This window comes from Grus americana, chromosome 1, assembly GCF_028858705.1.
Source record: "Grus americana isolate bGruAme1 chromosome 1, bGruAme1.mat, whole genome shotgun sequence".
Taxonomy (NCBI): Eukaryota; Metazoa; Chordata; class Aves; order Gruiformes; family Gruidae; genus Grus; species Grus americana.
In genome coordinates, this window is record NC_072852.1 from 163,972,326 (window position 1) to 163,988,927 (window position 16,602).

The window sequence follows — 16,602 nt, forward strand, 5'->3', positions numbered from 1 at the left end:
AGTTAGCGCAATATTTAAACTGTTTGGGGTTCACAGAAAGAACTTTTTTTTTATTATTATTCATTTTTAATAGAATTGAGACATTCTGAACTGAGTGAACATATAAACAGTGAATTCATGTAGTCCTTCAAAAGACACCTGAAGAAGAAGGCTTCACATTAACAGTGGGGGATTAGGAAGAATATTGTTGTGTGTAAACAAAATAAACCCTGAAATCCTGCTCAGACATAAGGGATCTCTTCCTTTTCTGAGGTAATACATAATGCAGATAAGAGTTTAAAACAATATAACAGATGGCAAACATCATAACGGAGATTTTATTACTTTCACTATCTGGCACATTCCACCAGTCTTCTTAAGTCTTTGAATCCTGAGACAGTCACAGATAGCAGAAATCTAATGAGAAGCCCTTCACTTCACTTCCACCATGGTTTGGACCCCAATGCTTTACTTTTGGAGCCGAGAATGGTGAATGGTGTAGAAATAGCAGACGAGATTTCCCAGAGCACACAGGAACAGATTAACTGTGTTACCTGATGCCATGTTGACAATTTATAAGTCTGAAAGTATAACTTTCAGAGCTGTCTACTTATTAGTCTTTGTCTTCTTTCTTTAATTAGACAATAAATGTTTAAAGAAAAGGGCTATGAAATGTGCAAGAGACTTTAGTTTTGGACCATATTTTTATTTCTTTAATCTGATTTACTTTGTGAGACAAAGATAGTGGTCTTCCACTGCACTGGGATAAAGCGTACTCAAAGACACTGGTCAATAACAACCTTATTGTTAAATAGCTGTGGTAGAAGCATTGAAATATTTTGAAGTAAAACAGCAGATCCAGACCGAACTTTTCAAATACAAAACCCTAAAAAAATACTTTGGGGGAATATCAGGTCATTAAAGGGATTATTATTCATTAGAATGTTTAATCTATTTTATTTATATACATATATTTTTAAGTTTGCTTTCTGATGAGTTAAAATAGAGATTAAGGCTGGTTTAAGTTTAAATGGTATGATTTTTTTTAAGATGTTTAAAAATAATCCAGGGGCTCTTCATTTAGCATTTGACAGTCTGTGTGGTTGTATATCACTTCCACTTCAGACCGTGAATCCTCATTCTTCATATTCAAATCCTTCAGTGAATGTATCTCAATCTACTCTTGCAATGATTCATTTAAGTCCTATGTGCCTAATAGCAGATGGATTTTTATAAGAAACACAGTTTGAGGTAAATGCAGTCATTTTGTCACATTTGCCTTTGTTGCCTATAACAGTCTTTTCCTCTTCTTGTGTCCCAATTGAGTACTTTGAATGAACATTACCTCAGTGAAATCATATGTTAAGATGTAGCTAAGATTTGTATTCAGACTAGTTATTTTTTTCAGTGAACAGTAACTGTTCAATTCCAGCACATCTAGAGTGAGAATGGCTGATGACCCAACCGAGAGAAACATCTGTACAAATGAGTAATAGCATGATCCTTGTTGCCATAGCCCTTTCTTCCAATCCCACCTATTCACATGAATTGCTATTACTGAATTGATATTACTCTTCTTATTCTAATTTAGGAAAAGACTGTGCCCTGCCCTGGATAGGCCTGCCAGTGGTGAGAAGCAAGATGGAAAAGCCTCTACAGAATTTGCACATTTCCAGGTATAGCAGTTAGTGGCATTTGCTCTCATTGAATTAGCAAGGCTAAATGAAGTTTCACACAGGTGTTAGCTTTAAGTAGCTTTGGTCACAGAAGATGTCATCAGAATCAGGAATAAAAAAAAAAAAGAAAAAACCAACTATACTGAAGTGGGTGAAGGAGCAGAAAGAGGAGAAAGGATGTTTGAGACTTGAGAATGCAGTATAACGTCAGATAAGAGACACAAACTGGTTTATTTGAATCATAGTACCTTCTTTTTATATGGCGATCACAACAGAAAGCCTTTTCCAAGCTATTTTCCCTCTATTGTGTAGTCTGAACAAGAAAATAATAATCTACAGATTAAGGAGTCCTAGAAATAAAACATTTCAGAAACTTTTCTCCTCAGATAGGTTAGATATCAGGTGAGACAAAAATCAAACAAGTGAGAGTCAAAGTTTGCTTGTATATACCTTAAGCACAAAGACACCCTTGATATTTCTATTTATATGAGCCCTGAACTAGGAGATCTCTGGCTGTAGTAAAGAAACACGTGTGTTGCATGTTAAAATGAGACAAGAAAGACAAAGCAGTGGTAGAGCACATTTCAGAAAATTAGTGGTCTTGTTAAAATTCTTATGAGAATTTTGATAGATGGTATTGAGTACCTCAGAGGAGTGATATCAGGATTAGCCCTTCCTCATAGAGCTATTTGACAACAGATTCAAATCAATATATATGTGATAAGTATTTGTTGTTATTACCTCTTGCATTCTGCAGGGGTTTTTGAGGAGGTAATTCATTGTGACGCATGAAATAGTCCTGTGGGAGCTCCTGGGTTAGAGTAGAATAAAACTAGCAAATGAAGTGTCAAGACTCTATACTACTGTTTATTTTATACATTTAAAGTACACTATTCTTTCTAGTACCATTCCTTCAAATAACTGCACCAATTTGCTATATTTTAAAAGTACTTATGAAGAGTGAAGCAGTCAGCACAATTGTAGGGCTTTGAAACACTGAATGTAATGTAAGGATTAACTGATATGAAAACCAGAATTTTTCAAAATACAACACAATTTAAGCACTAGTGTAATACTAGAGCTATCACTTCTGAGTCATAAATACCAAATCCCTTCATTGGCCTTCCAAAGCCTAAAGCCTGTCACCACACATTTGTCAGTCTCCAACACTAAGTGAAAACAATTCTTACATCTGTAATACTGAATGTAGAAATAAGTCATCTTTGACTTCAGAGGCTATGTGTTCACATAAAATTGCTAGAGGTTTATCTTGGCAGAAACATATCTTCTCCCTTCTCCTCTGTTCCTTTCAGGTCTGAGAATCATACGTATGTTCAGAAAGCAATGACATGGCCTCAGAAAAAGTAGATGTGTCTCCACACTTCCTATTTTTATACAAAACAATGCACTTAAAAGGGCTACTTTGGTATCATATTTTATCAGCTTATTTATATTGTGAATTTGTTGCGGACAAGATCATTTCCTTGGTGAAAATATCTGGAACAGCTAACAAAAAGGAGCCTGGGCTTTGGCTAGGACCTCCAGACTTTATTATAATACAGAGTAGTTAGTAATCCTCTTTTCTTTCCTGGCTGATTATGAGAGAAAGCAAAGTTGTCCAGAAGAAAAAGACTGAGAAAAGTTTCTTTGGTGCAGAAAAAATAATATTATCTGTATGTCTCCATGTATCAAAAGAATATAAGCTAAATTGATTTACTTATGTGCATACAGTTAAAGCGTGTATGTTACTAAACTCCATAAATTATCTTTTTTCACCTATTTTAATATGACACATTAAAAAGAAATACTTATGAAATAACATCTGTTGTATAAGTCATAATTCTTCTTTGAGCTTCATAAATGTGTTATAAAGTCCTATAATAACACTTATCTATGACAAGAAAGTAAGTATCTTGTTTCTGGACTTTATTAAAACTTCTTGAAAGCTTTTTAGTTAACTTTTTTACTTTACTTTTTACTTAAAAGTTCTTCCTAGACAAAATGACTGTAACAGGAGTATGTGTTTAAAACTGTAACACTAAAAGTTGATTTCATATTCACACATTCAGACTATTTGGTGCTTCAGTTCAATCCTGGTGTCATTCATGTCTTTTACTTGTCTACTGTCACCAATTTATCAAAATAGATGGAAAACTAAGTCTTTGTACTATAGAGAAAGAGGAGTATGACCCACATTCGTTTTCTTTGCCAAACCTTATTTCTGTCTTCTGTCTTTATGGTTTTCATACTGGTTTTCACCAAATGAAAGTTAGCAACAATGAAATACTAGGCCATTGATATTTTTAACGTGTGTAATTTTTCTTCTGTTATGATTCATAAGCTGCTAGGTGGGCACTGGCAAACTCAGTCCATTGTGTCTCTACCTGTCCAGTTCTACTGCAGTTGAGGTTTATTTTTCAGTTTAAAAATGTGGTCATGTTACACTGATAAGCTAGTGTTTTATAATGCATAGAAGCAGCATGTAACAGTGGAAAAGCTGAATAATGATCTGTTATATACCAGAAGAAACAAAGTAAAAATGTGCAGATGTATAGCAATTCTTGAGCTTGACTTCTGAGTAAGATTACAAGTGTTTGCAGATCAGAAGCTTATGAAGGGTTGTATTTGAACAAATCTAACTTTTTGATCTTGTTCGCTCTGCAAGTTTGGTGGTGGTTTTTGTTTTTTCTATCAGTGTACTTAGGACTGCGAATATAAGTTTCTATGCAACAAGTTTTCTTGTTCTTCCATGACATATATGATAAAATACAAACCATATCTAAATACAGAAGAGTACTCAGACATTTCTGGCCATTTGTATGATGCACAAAAACCCGCTAGAACTAGCAAGCTAACACTGAGGATCAAACATACTGTAGTCAACCTCCAGGTTTAGCTGAAGTTCCGCCATGCTTTTAAAGATCAGTAAACAATAGCATCAGAGTAAATCTAGCTATTCAGTTTAAAACCAAGGAGTTCAGGACCTGACTTAGCTTGAAATTTATACCAGTCACCTGAACCTAAGAAAATTTCACCAGCTTTAATCATGATGTTTATCTTTTAAATTTTAATTCTAGTTATGTAGAATCATAAATCTTGAGAAGATAATTTTGTTTGCTTACTAAAATATATTTGTTTTACTTTTTTCACTTTCACTTTGAATTCCTAAAGTCCTACTCGTATATCACAATGATGCAAAAGAAGGATTGTTCAAGTTGTGTCATTTATATTAAATCACTTAAGTGATTTCTGAAGAAGAATATTTTCCTGATGCATATTTTAACAAAATTCTTAATAATTGGAATGTTTTAACAGTTCTATTGGATATAATGTCTGTGTCAGGAAGCATGTGTGATATCCCAGAACAAAGTAGTGTTGTCTAGGACTTTCTAGTATACATTCAAGACACCTTTTAAGGTGCTTTCCAAATATTAAATGCATGCCAGCATAAATCCATAAAATCACAACAACTTATTGAAGGTACTAGTAACTCAAGATATATGCACAAGTCATAAGACTGAACAGTATGGACTCATATTTGTTAAGTAATATCTTAGAAAAGGTTCAGATGAAACAATGTTACATGCAAACTTCAGTGTGCCTAATACATAGTTTATAATTCTAGAGATTTATAATACATGTAGTATAAAGAGAATATGAAGGCTAATTATATTTTTGACATTTTGAAAAGATTACACTAAATATATCAATATGAAGAACATTGTAATGGAGTAAAAAAGGGTGAAAGAAAATGTACTATTCTCACAATTCTTTCATCATTTAATACTTGCTTAATAGCCCTAGTCATATTCTAAGACTATTTTACAGTCTTTCCATACCATAGAGTGTCATTATCAAATAGATATAATATATCCAGTATTCCAAAGTACATCTGTTTTTAAATATTTCATCTCTAACTTTTTTCAAAGTCAAAACTTCAAAGGCACTCTCAGGAAGTAAGTGTCCAAATCTTTTTGCAGATCTCTTAAAATCTCATCTAGAGAAGCTATAACAGGACTTGAAAATGTATAGACTAAGTATCAGTGCAACAGCATCGTAGGCTGAATCCAAACTGATCTGTTAAGGCATGCCCCAAGATGTTCAGAGTTCCATTTCTCCAGTTGTTCAAATCAGAATTGGGCAAGCATACACTGCAGCTTATCTATGGCCACATTTCTAAGTTGCCTTTTCACTGTCAAGTCAAGAAGGACCTGGGGTTCTCACCTAAGCTTGGAAACTTGGAATACACTCAAATTCAGTAAATATAGATAAATTCAGGGATTGACACCAACCTTGACTTCTTATCTATTAGTACTGAATTTTGCAATGCAAAATACAGAAAATGTGAAAAAATAATTAAAAAAAAAAAAGCAAAATGCAGAAATGCAATTTTGATGATACCAGGCATCTATTCCCATCATCTCTGCCTATATTTCTACACTGGAAAGAGAAGTGAGAGATGTAGAATAACGTCCTGATTCAGGGAAGTAGTTAACTAACTTGTGCTTTAATCCAATTGCTCATGCGCACAGTTCCATGCCACTAAAGTGCACAAACAAATTATTTTTTTGAAGAAAGCTGTTACAAATGTGGTTCAGAAAAGAAAAAAAAAAAAAACCAAAACCAAAATCCAAAACACACCAAAAAATCAATCAATCAATCAAACAAACAAACAAACAAAACCCCACACACAGTATGAAAAGCAGAAGGAAGTGTAAGAAGTAATAATGGCATTGTTGTCGAGTGGGCTGCAGTACATTGGTTCCAATAATGCTCCATCAAATTCAGCTACCACAACTAAACCTTATATTTTCCCATATTTCCATGAAAAATTAGAACAATTTCTCTGCTTAACTGCCAAACCTTTTATGTTTAAGTAGTAACTCACAGGGATATGTCATTGCAACACCTTTTATTTGACTAAAATACTGTGTTGAGGTCAGTCGATATTATGCCAAATAGGTATTAACATATTACAATGAAACTGATACTTATATTCATACCATGCTCATAGAAATCCTATAATTGCAGTCATATTCATGTAAATCTTGGAAACATTATACAGACAACTTTTCCATATCTTTTACAAGATAATTCAGTGGTATGTCTTAGTGGAAAATATGCCAATTCACTATTTAAATGCACAAAGGAAACAGAATCATGGACTTACAGTTTGTAATTTTCAGGACTTTTTTGACTTCTCCACTTCCTGATCCTCCGCAACCATCTTCATCATCACAATCTCCACTGATTTGTTCATCTACACCTCCACCACTGCCTGTTTGTTGGAGATCCCATTTATCATATTTAGGAAATGATTTGCCCTGCAACAGCTGAAGACAAGATACAGTATGTAAGTTAGCAGTACAGATGGAGAATTTCAGTGAGTACTCAAAATTTCACGTATGTCTCTATAGTAATTATCTGATTTAAAAAGAAAGCTTCAGGATCCACGGGATGACAATTCTGATTTTTTTTTTTTCTGGCTTACAGCCAGATTTAATGGAGTGCTATCTGGAGATGTATACTTCATTTTTAATTTTAAAAAAATACAAAATGTCTTTGTCTTTATTGCTATATAAAAAAAACATCAGGCACCAGTTCCTGGCTGAGAGGCCAACTGGAATGCATACAGACATGTGCTCACTTCTTCAGGCTAATCCCCTTTAGAGCAGACAGACAGCATCCATAGCAGCTGGCCCTGGATCTTTTCAAGACACATGTGGTGTCCACATGGCCTTAAGATACAATTACTTTGTGTGGATTTTTCAGTCTGAAATATCTGGAATAGCTTGAGAGCTGTGCTGCAGCTCTGTATTGGTGAATCCAAAACATGCATGTTGTATGCTCTGTGTGTGTCACATGGGAATCTGGTAGAAGTTGAAGGAAAATATGTGTTGGGACAATATCAAATGCCTGACCAGGGAGCAGCAGACCAAGCTAGTACAGTTCGAGCCAGTGCTAGCCTGGAGAGAGCTATTTCCCAAATCACATCCAGGCATTGTTTTGGGAGAACTAATAAGGGTGACCTAAAACAAAGCAAAGGGGTAGCTGATACTGGCCTAAGCAGTGCAGGTGATTTGGGTCCAGTACACAAGCTTCGTCGCTGGCTCCTTTTTATTTATCACTATAGGCATGGCCAATGATGCCAGCATTGTCTACAAGACAACAGGTAGAGATCTCAAAGTTTAACTCATTTCTCCGTCCTGTTGAGCAGAGCTGAGCAATCATCAGAATAACATTCATCTCTCTTATTTATCAAACGTACAAATGATGTCATCCAGCTTTTTAAATACTAAGTGGTAGGACTGTCATACACACACAATGTGCCCTCTGTCCCATCCAGATTCAGTTCAGTTTATGTCTGATACATATAAACTTCATAATATCTAAAGAAATAAGTTCTTACAAATGTTAAGATTCTTATAACTTTATCCAGTCCAAAATATCAGCTGGAGCAGGCTCGTGCATTGCACTTGCTTCAGTCTAGCAAGACTCCTTTACACTGGCCAAAACTTCACTGGCTGAGATTCTTTAATTCAATAATCAGATGTTTTTCCTCCTGAAAGTAGCTACTAACTAGTCTGAAACAGACTGAATTGTTTCATGCCTTCAAAAATGTGGTTGCTTTGTCAAGATATGTCAAGGACAGTAAGAAGGGCTTTTTCAAGTACCTCAGCAACAAAAGGAAGACTAGAGGAAGTGTGGGCCCACTGCTGAATGAGGTAGGCGCCCTGGTGATGGAGGATACAGAGAAGGTGGAGCTACTGAATGCCTTCTTTGCTTCAGTCTTTAGTGCTAAGGCTGGCCCTCGGGAATCCCAGACTCTGGAGGTAAGAGAGAAAGTCTGGAGAAAGGAAGACTTGGTCGAGGAGGATCGGGTTAGAGATCATTTAGGCAAAATTGACATCCATGAATCCATGGGCCCTGATGGGATACACCCATGAGTCCTCAGGGAGGTGGCAGATGTTATTGCTATGCTGCTCTCCATCATCTTTGAAAAGTCGTAGAGATCAGGAGAGGTGCCTGAGGATGGGATGAAAGCCAATGTCACTCCAGTCTTCAAAAAGGGCAAGAAGGAGGACCCAGGAAACTACAGGCCAGTCAACCTCACCTCCATCACTGGAAAGGTGATGGAGCAGCTCATTCTGGAGGTCATCTCTAAGCATGTGGAGGAAAAGAAGGTTATCAGAAGTGGTCAACATGCATTCACCAAGGGGAAATCAGGCCTGACATATCTGATAGCCTTCTTTGATGGCATGACTGGTTGGGTAGATGAGGGGAGAGCAGTAGATGTTGTCTACCTTGACTTCAGTAAGGCTTTTGACACTGTCTCCCATAACATCCTCATAGGTAAGCTTAGGAAGTGTAGGTTAGATGAGTGGACAGTGAGGTGGATTGAGAACTAGCTGAATGGCAGAGCCTAGAGGGTTGTGATAAGTGGCGCAGAGTCTAGTTGGAGGCCTGTAGCTGGTGGTGTAACTCAAACGTCAGTACTGGATCTGGTCTTATTTAACATACTCATCAATGATCTGGACGAGGGGACAGAGTGTACCCTCAGCAAGTTTGCTGATGATACAAAACTGGGAGGAGTGGCTGACACACCAGAAGGCTGCGCTGCCATTCAGCAAGATCTGGACAGGCTGGAGAGTTGGGTGGAGAGGAACCTAATGAAGTTCAACAAGGGCAAACGTAGGGTCCTGCACCTAGGGAGGAATAACCCCAAGCACCAGTACAGGTTAGCAGTTGACTTGCTGGGAAGCAGCACTGCAGAGAAGGACCTGGGAATCCTGGTGGACAACAAGCTCTCCATGAGTCAGCAATGTGCCCTCATGGCCAAGAAGGCCAATGGTATCCTGGGGTGCATTAAGAGGACTGTGGACAGCAGGTCAAGGGAGATTGGCCCTGGTGAGGCCACATCTGGAGTTCTGTGTCCAGTTCTGGGCTCCCCAGTTCAATAAAGACAGGGAACTACTGGGGAGAGTCCAGCAGAGGGCTACAAAGATGATGAGGGGACTGGAGCATCTCTCGTATGAGGAAAGGCTGAGAGAGCTGGGTCTGTTTAGCCTGGAGAAGAGAAGACTGAGAGGGGATCTTATTAGTGCTTATAAATATCTAAAGGGTGGATGTCAAGAGGATGGGGCCAAATCCTTTTCAGTGGTGCCCAGTGACAGGATAAGGGACAACAGGCACAAACTGGAACACAGGAAGTTCCATCTCAATATAAGGAAAAACTTCTTTACTTTGAGGGTGACTGAGCACTGGAACAGGCTCCCCAGAGAGGTTGTGGAGTCTCCTTCTCTGGAAATATTCAAAACCCTCCTGGATATGATCCTGTACAATGTGTTCTAGGTGATCCTGTTTTAGGAGGGAGGTTGGACTAGATGATCTCCAGAGGTCCCTTTGAACCCCTATCGTTCTGTGATTCTGTGATTATGTGAAAATAGCAGCAAATATTATTGACAACCATGTTAGTATAACTGAGTTATGGCAAGGGTTAGGTCACCAGTGCTGTGAGACTGCAGTAGGCATGCTAATATTTCAGGTTAGATTTGCTGGATCTTTCCCTTAATTTTGGAGAAAGTTTGTTGAACTAAAATTTTGATATCAAAACCATGTCTACTGCTGGTGGCATTTTATTTTCAAAGAAAATTTGGGTTTTCTTACCACTACTGTGATACATGTGCACAGCTGCATGATTCAGGCTTAAGTAAACTGAAAGGTCCTTGGGAGTCTCCAACTTCACACCTTGCCTACATAGCTTTGGGAAGCTAGGCCTCCAGCTTAGATCTTTCACTGTCCAATTGCCTAAAAGCCCTTTGGGATTTTCACTGGTGGCTTAGTGGAACACTTTCTTTGACACACACAGCAATTCTGAAAAAGGTTATAATACCAAAAGTACCATTATTAAATTTTGTGAAATTTCATCTTTTAGAAAGAAAATACAGGTTTGCCTGACAGAAGTTACATTGTTGTAATAAAGTACTTAACAGAGTTCTTTAAATATACGACTTGGTACTATATGACATTTCAGAAAGAAAAAAGAACTGCTTACAGCAGCTGTGAAGGCATCTATAAAGGTATTTGAAGCTTCCTGACAAATTTGAGTGTAAGCATAATTAGGAAAATTATCACTAAGAATGTATGCTTGTTGTACAGTCCTATAGGGTCTGGTAATTTTTCCAGATTATTTAAGATCTTTATCAATGACCTGAAAAGCAGCCTAAAACACAAAATGGTAATGATAAACCTTTCAGTGGTACAAGAACTGGACAACTACTAAATAACAAAGAGAAGCAACAAATTGCCTGAGAAGATACCTCATCTGGTAAGCCAGGCAATGGAATGAATTTTTAAACACATACTATAATAAAATACAGACAAATGTAAATTTGCAAGTCTAAATATTGTATTACATGCATATTAGAAGATAAAATATTCTGTTCTGTAAAATAATTGTGGGTGTCCTGGATAGCCAGCAGACTATGAATTATCAAGAGTAGTGTTCTAGCCAAAAAATTTAATGGGATATCTTTGGGGACAGAAATAGGAATGCTAAGGCAGATTAAGGATGTTATATTAGTCCTAAATCCAGTTCTTGTTTCCTCTGTTCAGAAAGGATGGCACAGAAGTGAATTCTATTACAGTGGTTAAAAAGGAAAAAAAAGTCACTTTTGTTTTTAACCAAGGAGCTCATCCTTTAGTGCACCAAAAAAAAAAAAAAAAAAGAAAAAAAAAACCCTGAAGAATTTATTTAACCAGCCTTGTAAGCACCTGCATGGCAAAAACATATTTCACAGATTTGTGTAGCAGGCCAAAGCATATGAAAATAACAAATGCATCAAAACCTTTTATTTACACATTCAAATGAATCAAACAAATCTATATTATCAATATCATACATTTAAAAAAACCCATGAAGGTTGTTCTATAACAAAATCATTTATTGACAGTTCTGGTTAGGTTCTTAAAAAATATGTATATTCTGGATTAAACAGTTTTTGGTCTTAAAACATGAATTAATTGAGAGGTCAAGGACAGGGTATGCAGGTGGTTAGACAAAATAACCAAAATGGTCCCTTCTGGTTCTCAAAAATCTATGAATTCAAGTAAGTAAATCTGGTTTAAATGAGAAGACTTTTTTACTTTCTGTGCTTGCAAGAAGTTACATGTGATTTCATCTCTCATGAGTGATGAACACTGAAATGCAAGGGAACTTATGTTGACACTATTGAAACTGATGTGATATTGGTTCTCTTTCAACAAAAATCTAGTACCCTATTTACTTATCTTACACATCATATACCTTCAGGAGAAACATTGATTTTCTATGAATTTTATTTCATTCTTTTTCAGTAAAAATATCTTGAAGATACTCTGTTGCAGTCAATGTGAACCAAGCTCAGTCATAATATTTCCTCTCTTTCATTTATGTGTGTATTGTAAGTACTTGTGGAGGGAATCCCAAAGGATCCCAGCAGTGAATCCAATTTACCTAATCAAATCAAACCTAGAAGAATTATTTCTAGAAGTATGACTATTTTGACCTCTTTCAAATGAGAGGAATAAACTATGCTAAAGTTTGTTCCTCTCCTTACAATTACATATCTGAATACTTAAAAATACAGCATTTCTCTTCAGTGATCTCATTTAAAAACTACTCATGCCTCTGTAGGCCAGAATCTCCTGCAGGGTTTCACTTCCAATAATTGAAAAGATCCTTAACAAAAAAGTGCATTCTAAATTAGAAGTCCAGCTTATATTGGAGAGCAGTATTTAGATAACTAGTATTAAAACTCTTTTAGTCCCTCATGATAGTATCCTGTGTTTTTTTAAATAAAAAGCTGTAGTTTTGTGTGAAGTACATCAGCCCCTTTTTAATTTTTTGCTTTTTCAGTGAAATTTTCAAAGAGAGAATGAGATTTCTAATCAGCTATAGCCTTTACATCCCTGAGATGACGCAGAAAGTACAAGCACTGCTATGTGAAACCCACTGCTTTCTGCCCAAGATCAAGGGCTAAAACTCTGCATTTCAAGCCTGCAGACTCATTCCACTCCATAAAATCACCAAGCAAACAGCATCCTGAAATTCTGACGGAAGCAACACAGCATTTCTCTCCAGTCTAAGCCAACTCATCTGAACACATAACGAAATAGACATTCATTCTGCTCACTGAATAGGAGCAAGAACCAGTAAGGTGGCTGTGGGCCAGCACGGCACCACACAGCTCTAACCTATCTTTGTGCTTTCTTGATATACCTTTACTGCCTCAGGATCAAAATAGCTGCTGCTCAAACAGTAGAAATAGGAATTGCCCCAGCTTATTATTATACTACTACTTGAAAATCCAGATATCTCAGTAGTTATTTATGTAGCATTCAAAACCACTTACTAGGCAAACATTTTCACAGAAAGCTAACTCCTGAATTAGGTAGAAATGACTAATAGTTTTCACGGAAAGTACAGTTCAACAAAGCCAGGTTGTGGGCCCAGGCACTAGCATACACTGTCCATTTTATCCCATTATTATCATGCTTCCTGGCCATCACAGATTTGAACTGACCCAAACTGACTAGCACTCTTCACAGAAATGCTTGACCCGATTTGAGCCTTAGCATTGTCTAGGGACTGTTCCCAGCAGGCAGCCTGGATATGGTTATTCTGCTCTGGAAGTAGGACACTTGCAGTCCCTGAGTAATTTTCTTTAATACAACAGATGCAACTTTTTGGGATGTCTACAGTGCTGAATAAAAGAGAACCGGGGAATGAGATAGGACAATAGATACTGAATGTTGACATTGCTCAGTCTTTGTAATTTACATCTGGTTTGGATTATTCCAACCAGTTCTCCCTCAGGCAAATCTCTTATTGTAAACACTGGGGACATGAATTAGTGCGTGCTTTCAACCTTGGTCCTCTTCTTATTTAGCAATATAGATACAGCTCCTAAATGTAATTGTACCTCAACAAATATCCTTTTCCTAATTTTTTACATTATTAAAGACAATCTTCTGCGCTGTAAAAACCTTGCTTTAGATCTGGGAGTGCATTTTGGATCTAAAACCCCTCAACTCAGGTTCTCACATGAGTTCTGTCATGAGCGATTATTTTTCTTTCCAGCTATTACTGGTTCCAAGTGAATACAGCAGCACAAGCTTGGCTCGTGTCCCTGGGTACAATCTTTGCTAGCACAGTTATGCACACTATCAACTCGATTTGTTTAAAAAATATTTAGGGTTTTTTGGCCTTAAAAAATGCATGTCTTGCTAACAGCTGACTATACATTTAAATCATCCTCAGAAAATTAAGTAAACAAGTCAGGCATTTCTAAGATAACAAATGAGAGCAAAATTAAACCCCAGAATAATAGCTTGTGCTCTTCTTTCTGTCTAGGTAGCTAAAATAAAAGAACAAAGTCACATTATATATGATTAATGTTTAGAGACTAATGTTCTTTGCCCGTTTCACCCATCCATGAAGACAGCATAGCTACAAGCAGAAAGAGATTATAATAATAATGAAAGAGAAACATATACATTAAAAAAACCAAACCAAAACAAAAACCAAAACAAAACACATCACCAGTAAAATCTCACTTAAAATATTTCTAAAGCTATAGTATGAGCAGCTTCAATATCTGTTCTTCAGAGCCATGGATCTGCTTGGATTTTTTATTTCACTGTTCTTTTCTGTTTACATGTTTCACTGTATTCCTCTGAAGGGTATTGGTATAACGTCCTCCACTAGACATTACAAATAATTTTTCAGATAATTTGCAAATAGTTTTATCCTTTACCTTGTCCTCATGTGCACTTTTAGACCTTTCTCTCTTGGCAAGGGTGGATACTAATAGATATGACATATAACATTTTCTTCTGTCATAATAGTAGACTGAAATAACATTCTTCTTCAGAAGATGGAATTCTGTCTTTCCAGCATAGACTATGTGAAACACTAGATGGCTTAATATCAAGTGGTTTAATGAACAATTGAGCTCTAATAAGAATAAATAAAAGGATTGATTTAAATAACATGTCATTCTGTGATCAGATAAAGCTCATTTGAACAAGCTTACCAAGGATTTTGGGTAGCTTTTGGGTTAAAATTCATACACCTCAGTGTAGATGTCAAAATATGTAGATGTTTTTCTGTAAGGTGTCTAAGGTCCTCAGTAGTAATTTGCATGTTAGAGGTTTGATTAAATTTTCTGGACATGATTGTCTAGTGCCATTTAAGATGGCCTAGAGTTCCTGGGGCACTACATGGCAGAGAGATGTGATAGAGATTTTGCAGAGGACCTTCTGGAGCAGCAGCTGGAGGCCAACAGACACTCAGCAGCTGGAAGGGCTCCAGGCATCTGTGTACATGAAAATGAACCATAATCCTGGTCAACAGAACCAGCTGAAAGCAAGGAGCTATTCAAATGAGCAAAGGCAGGTGTCTGAAATGAGATTTGTAGAAAAGAAGTAATTACGAAAAAAAGTTATCCAAGTGAATTCTTCATTCTTTTAGCCAGCCATTAAGTTTTTTGTTTGTTTCTTTGGTAACAACACAGCTCCTAGCACAATTAGGCCAAGTGGACAAAATCACAACAGGATCCCAACTATTAACTAGATGATATAGCTTTAAAATGGAAAATGTCATGATTTCTTTGTATGTTCTTTCTCTCTCTAAATGTACTACTAGTAAGAATAAAGACCAAATTACTTGTGATAAATAATGCTGATTACAAATTACAAATTACATTTTCTGGAAAAAAGTTTCAAACCAAACATTTTCAGGGCTAACTAGAACTTATGAAATCACATTGAGAATTAATCACAATTACATATATTGAACTCAGCCAGTTTCAATCAATCTGATGACTTTCCTTACACAGGACAGTTTTTCAAAGAAGAGAAAAAAACAAATGCGATGCGTTCTCCCTGGCTGGAGGCCAGGTGCCCCCCCAAAGCTGCTCTATCACTCCCCTCCTCAGCTGGACAGAGGAGAGAAAATATAACGAAAGGCTCCTGGGTCGAGATAAGGACAGGGAGAGATCACTCACCAATTACCGTCACGGGCAAAACAGACTGAACTTGGGGAAAAATTACTTTAATTTATTACCAATCAAATCAGAGTAGGAAAATGAGAAAATAAAACCGAATCTTAAAACACCTTCCCCCCACCCCTCCCTTCTTCCCAGGCTTAACTTTACTCCCAATTTTCCCTACATCCTCCCCTCCAGCGACGCAGGGGGATGGGGAATGGGGGTTGTGGTCAGTCAATCACACATTGTCTCTGTCGCTCCTTCCTCCTCAGGGGAAGGACTCCTCACACTCTTCCCCTGCTCCAGCCTGGGGTCCCTCCCACAGGAGACAGTCCTCCACCAACTTCTCTAACTGAGTCCTTCCCACAGGCTGCAGTTCTTCACCAGCTGCTCCAGTGTGGGTCTCTCCCATGGGGTCACAAGTTCATCCAGCAGACCCGCTCCAACATGGGCTCCTCTCTCCACGGGGCCACGGGTCCTGCCACAGATCCCCTTCTTAACCACATTATCCCACCATTGCTGATGGGCTTGGCTTTGGCCAGTGTCGAGTCCATCTTGGTGCCGGCTGGCATTGGCTCTATTGGACATGGGGGAAGCTTCTAGAAGCTTCCTACAGAAGCCACCCCTGTAGACCCCCGCTACCAAAATCTTGCCATGCAACCTCAATACCCCAAAGCATACCAAGGAAGCTGTGGAATGGAAGAGAATTCACCAACCTGCAAGAATTCATGTATATGGACACGAGTACATGAACATTAGCTCTGGTTTGTACTGACAACTGTATCAATCAGTTATTAGTCTGGCTTTTTCTTAGTAATAAAAATAATAACAGTAGAAAACAAATGTTTATTTTGTGCTTTTAATAATTTATTTTCTTTAAAGAATAAAATATGTATTTAATGCTTCAATGGGCATAT

The 16,602-nt window shown here is 37.3% G+C and overlaps 1 protein-coding gene across 3 annotated transcripts in view; it reads right to left on the bottom strand.

Annotated features, from left to right (window-relative positions):
* GPC5 (glypican 5) overlaps positions 1-16,602 on the bottom strand; it is an 806,281-nt gene that overhangs the window by 327,603 nt on the left and 462,076 nt on the right. For all 3 annotated transcript variants that reach the window (XM_054839901.1, XM_054839880.1, XM_054839871.1), the window contains one exon: positions 6,826-6,988. In XM_054839901.1, coding sequence (XP_054695876.1) covers positions 6,826-6,988 — 163 coding nt within the window. The remainder of the gene's footprint in view (positions 1-6,825; positions 6,989-16,602) is intronic.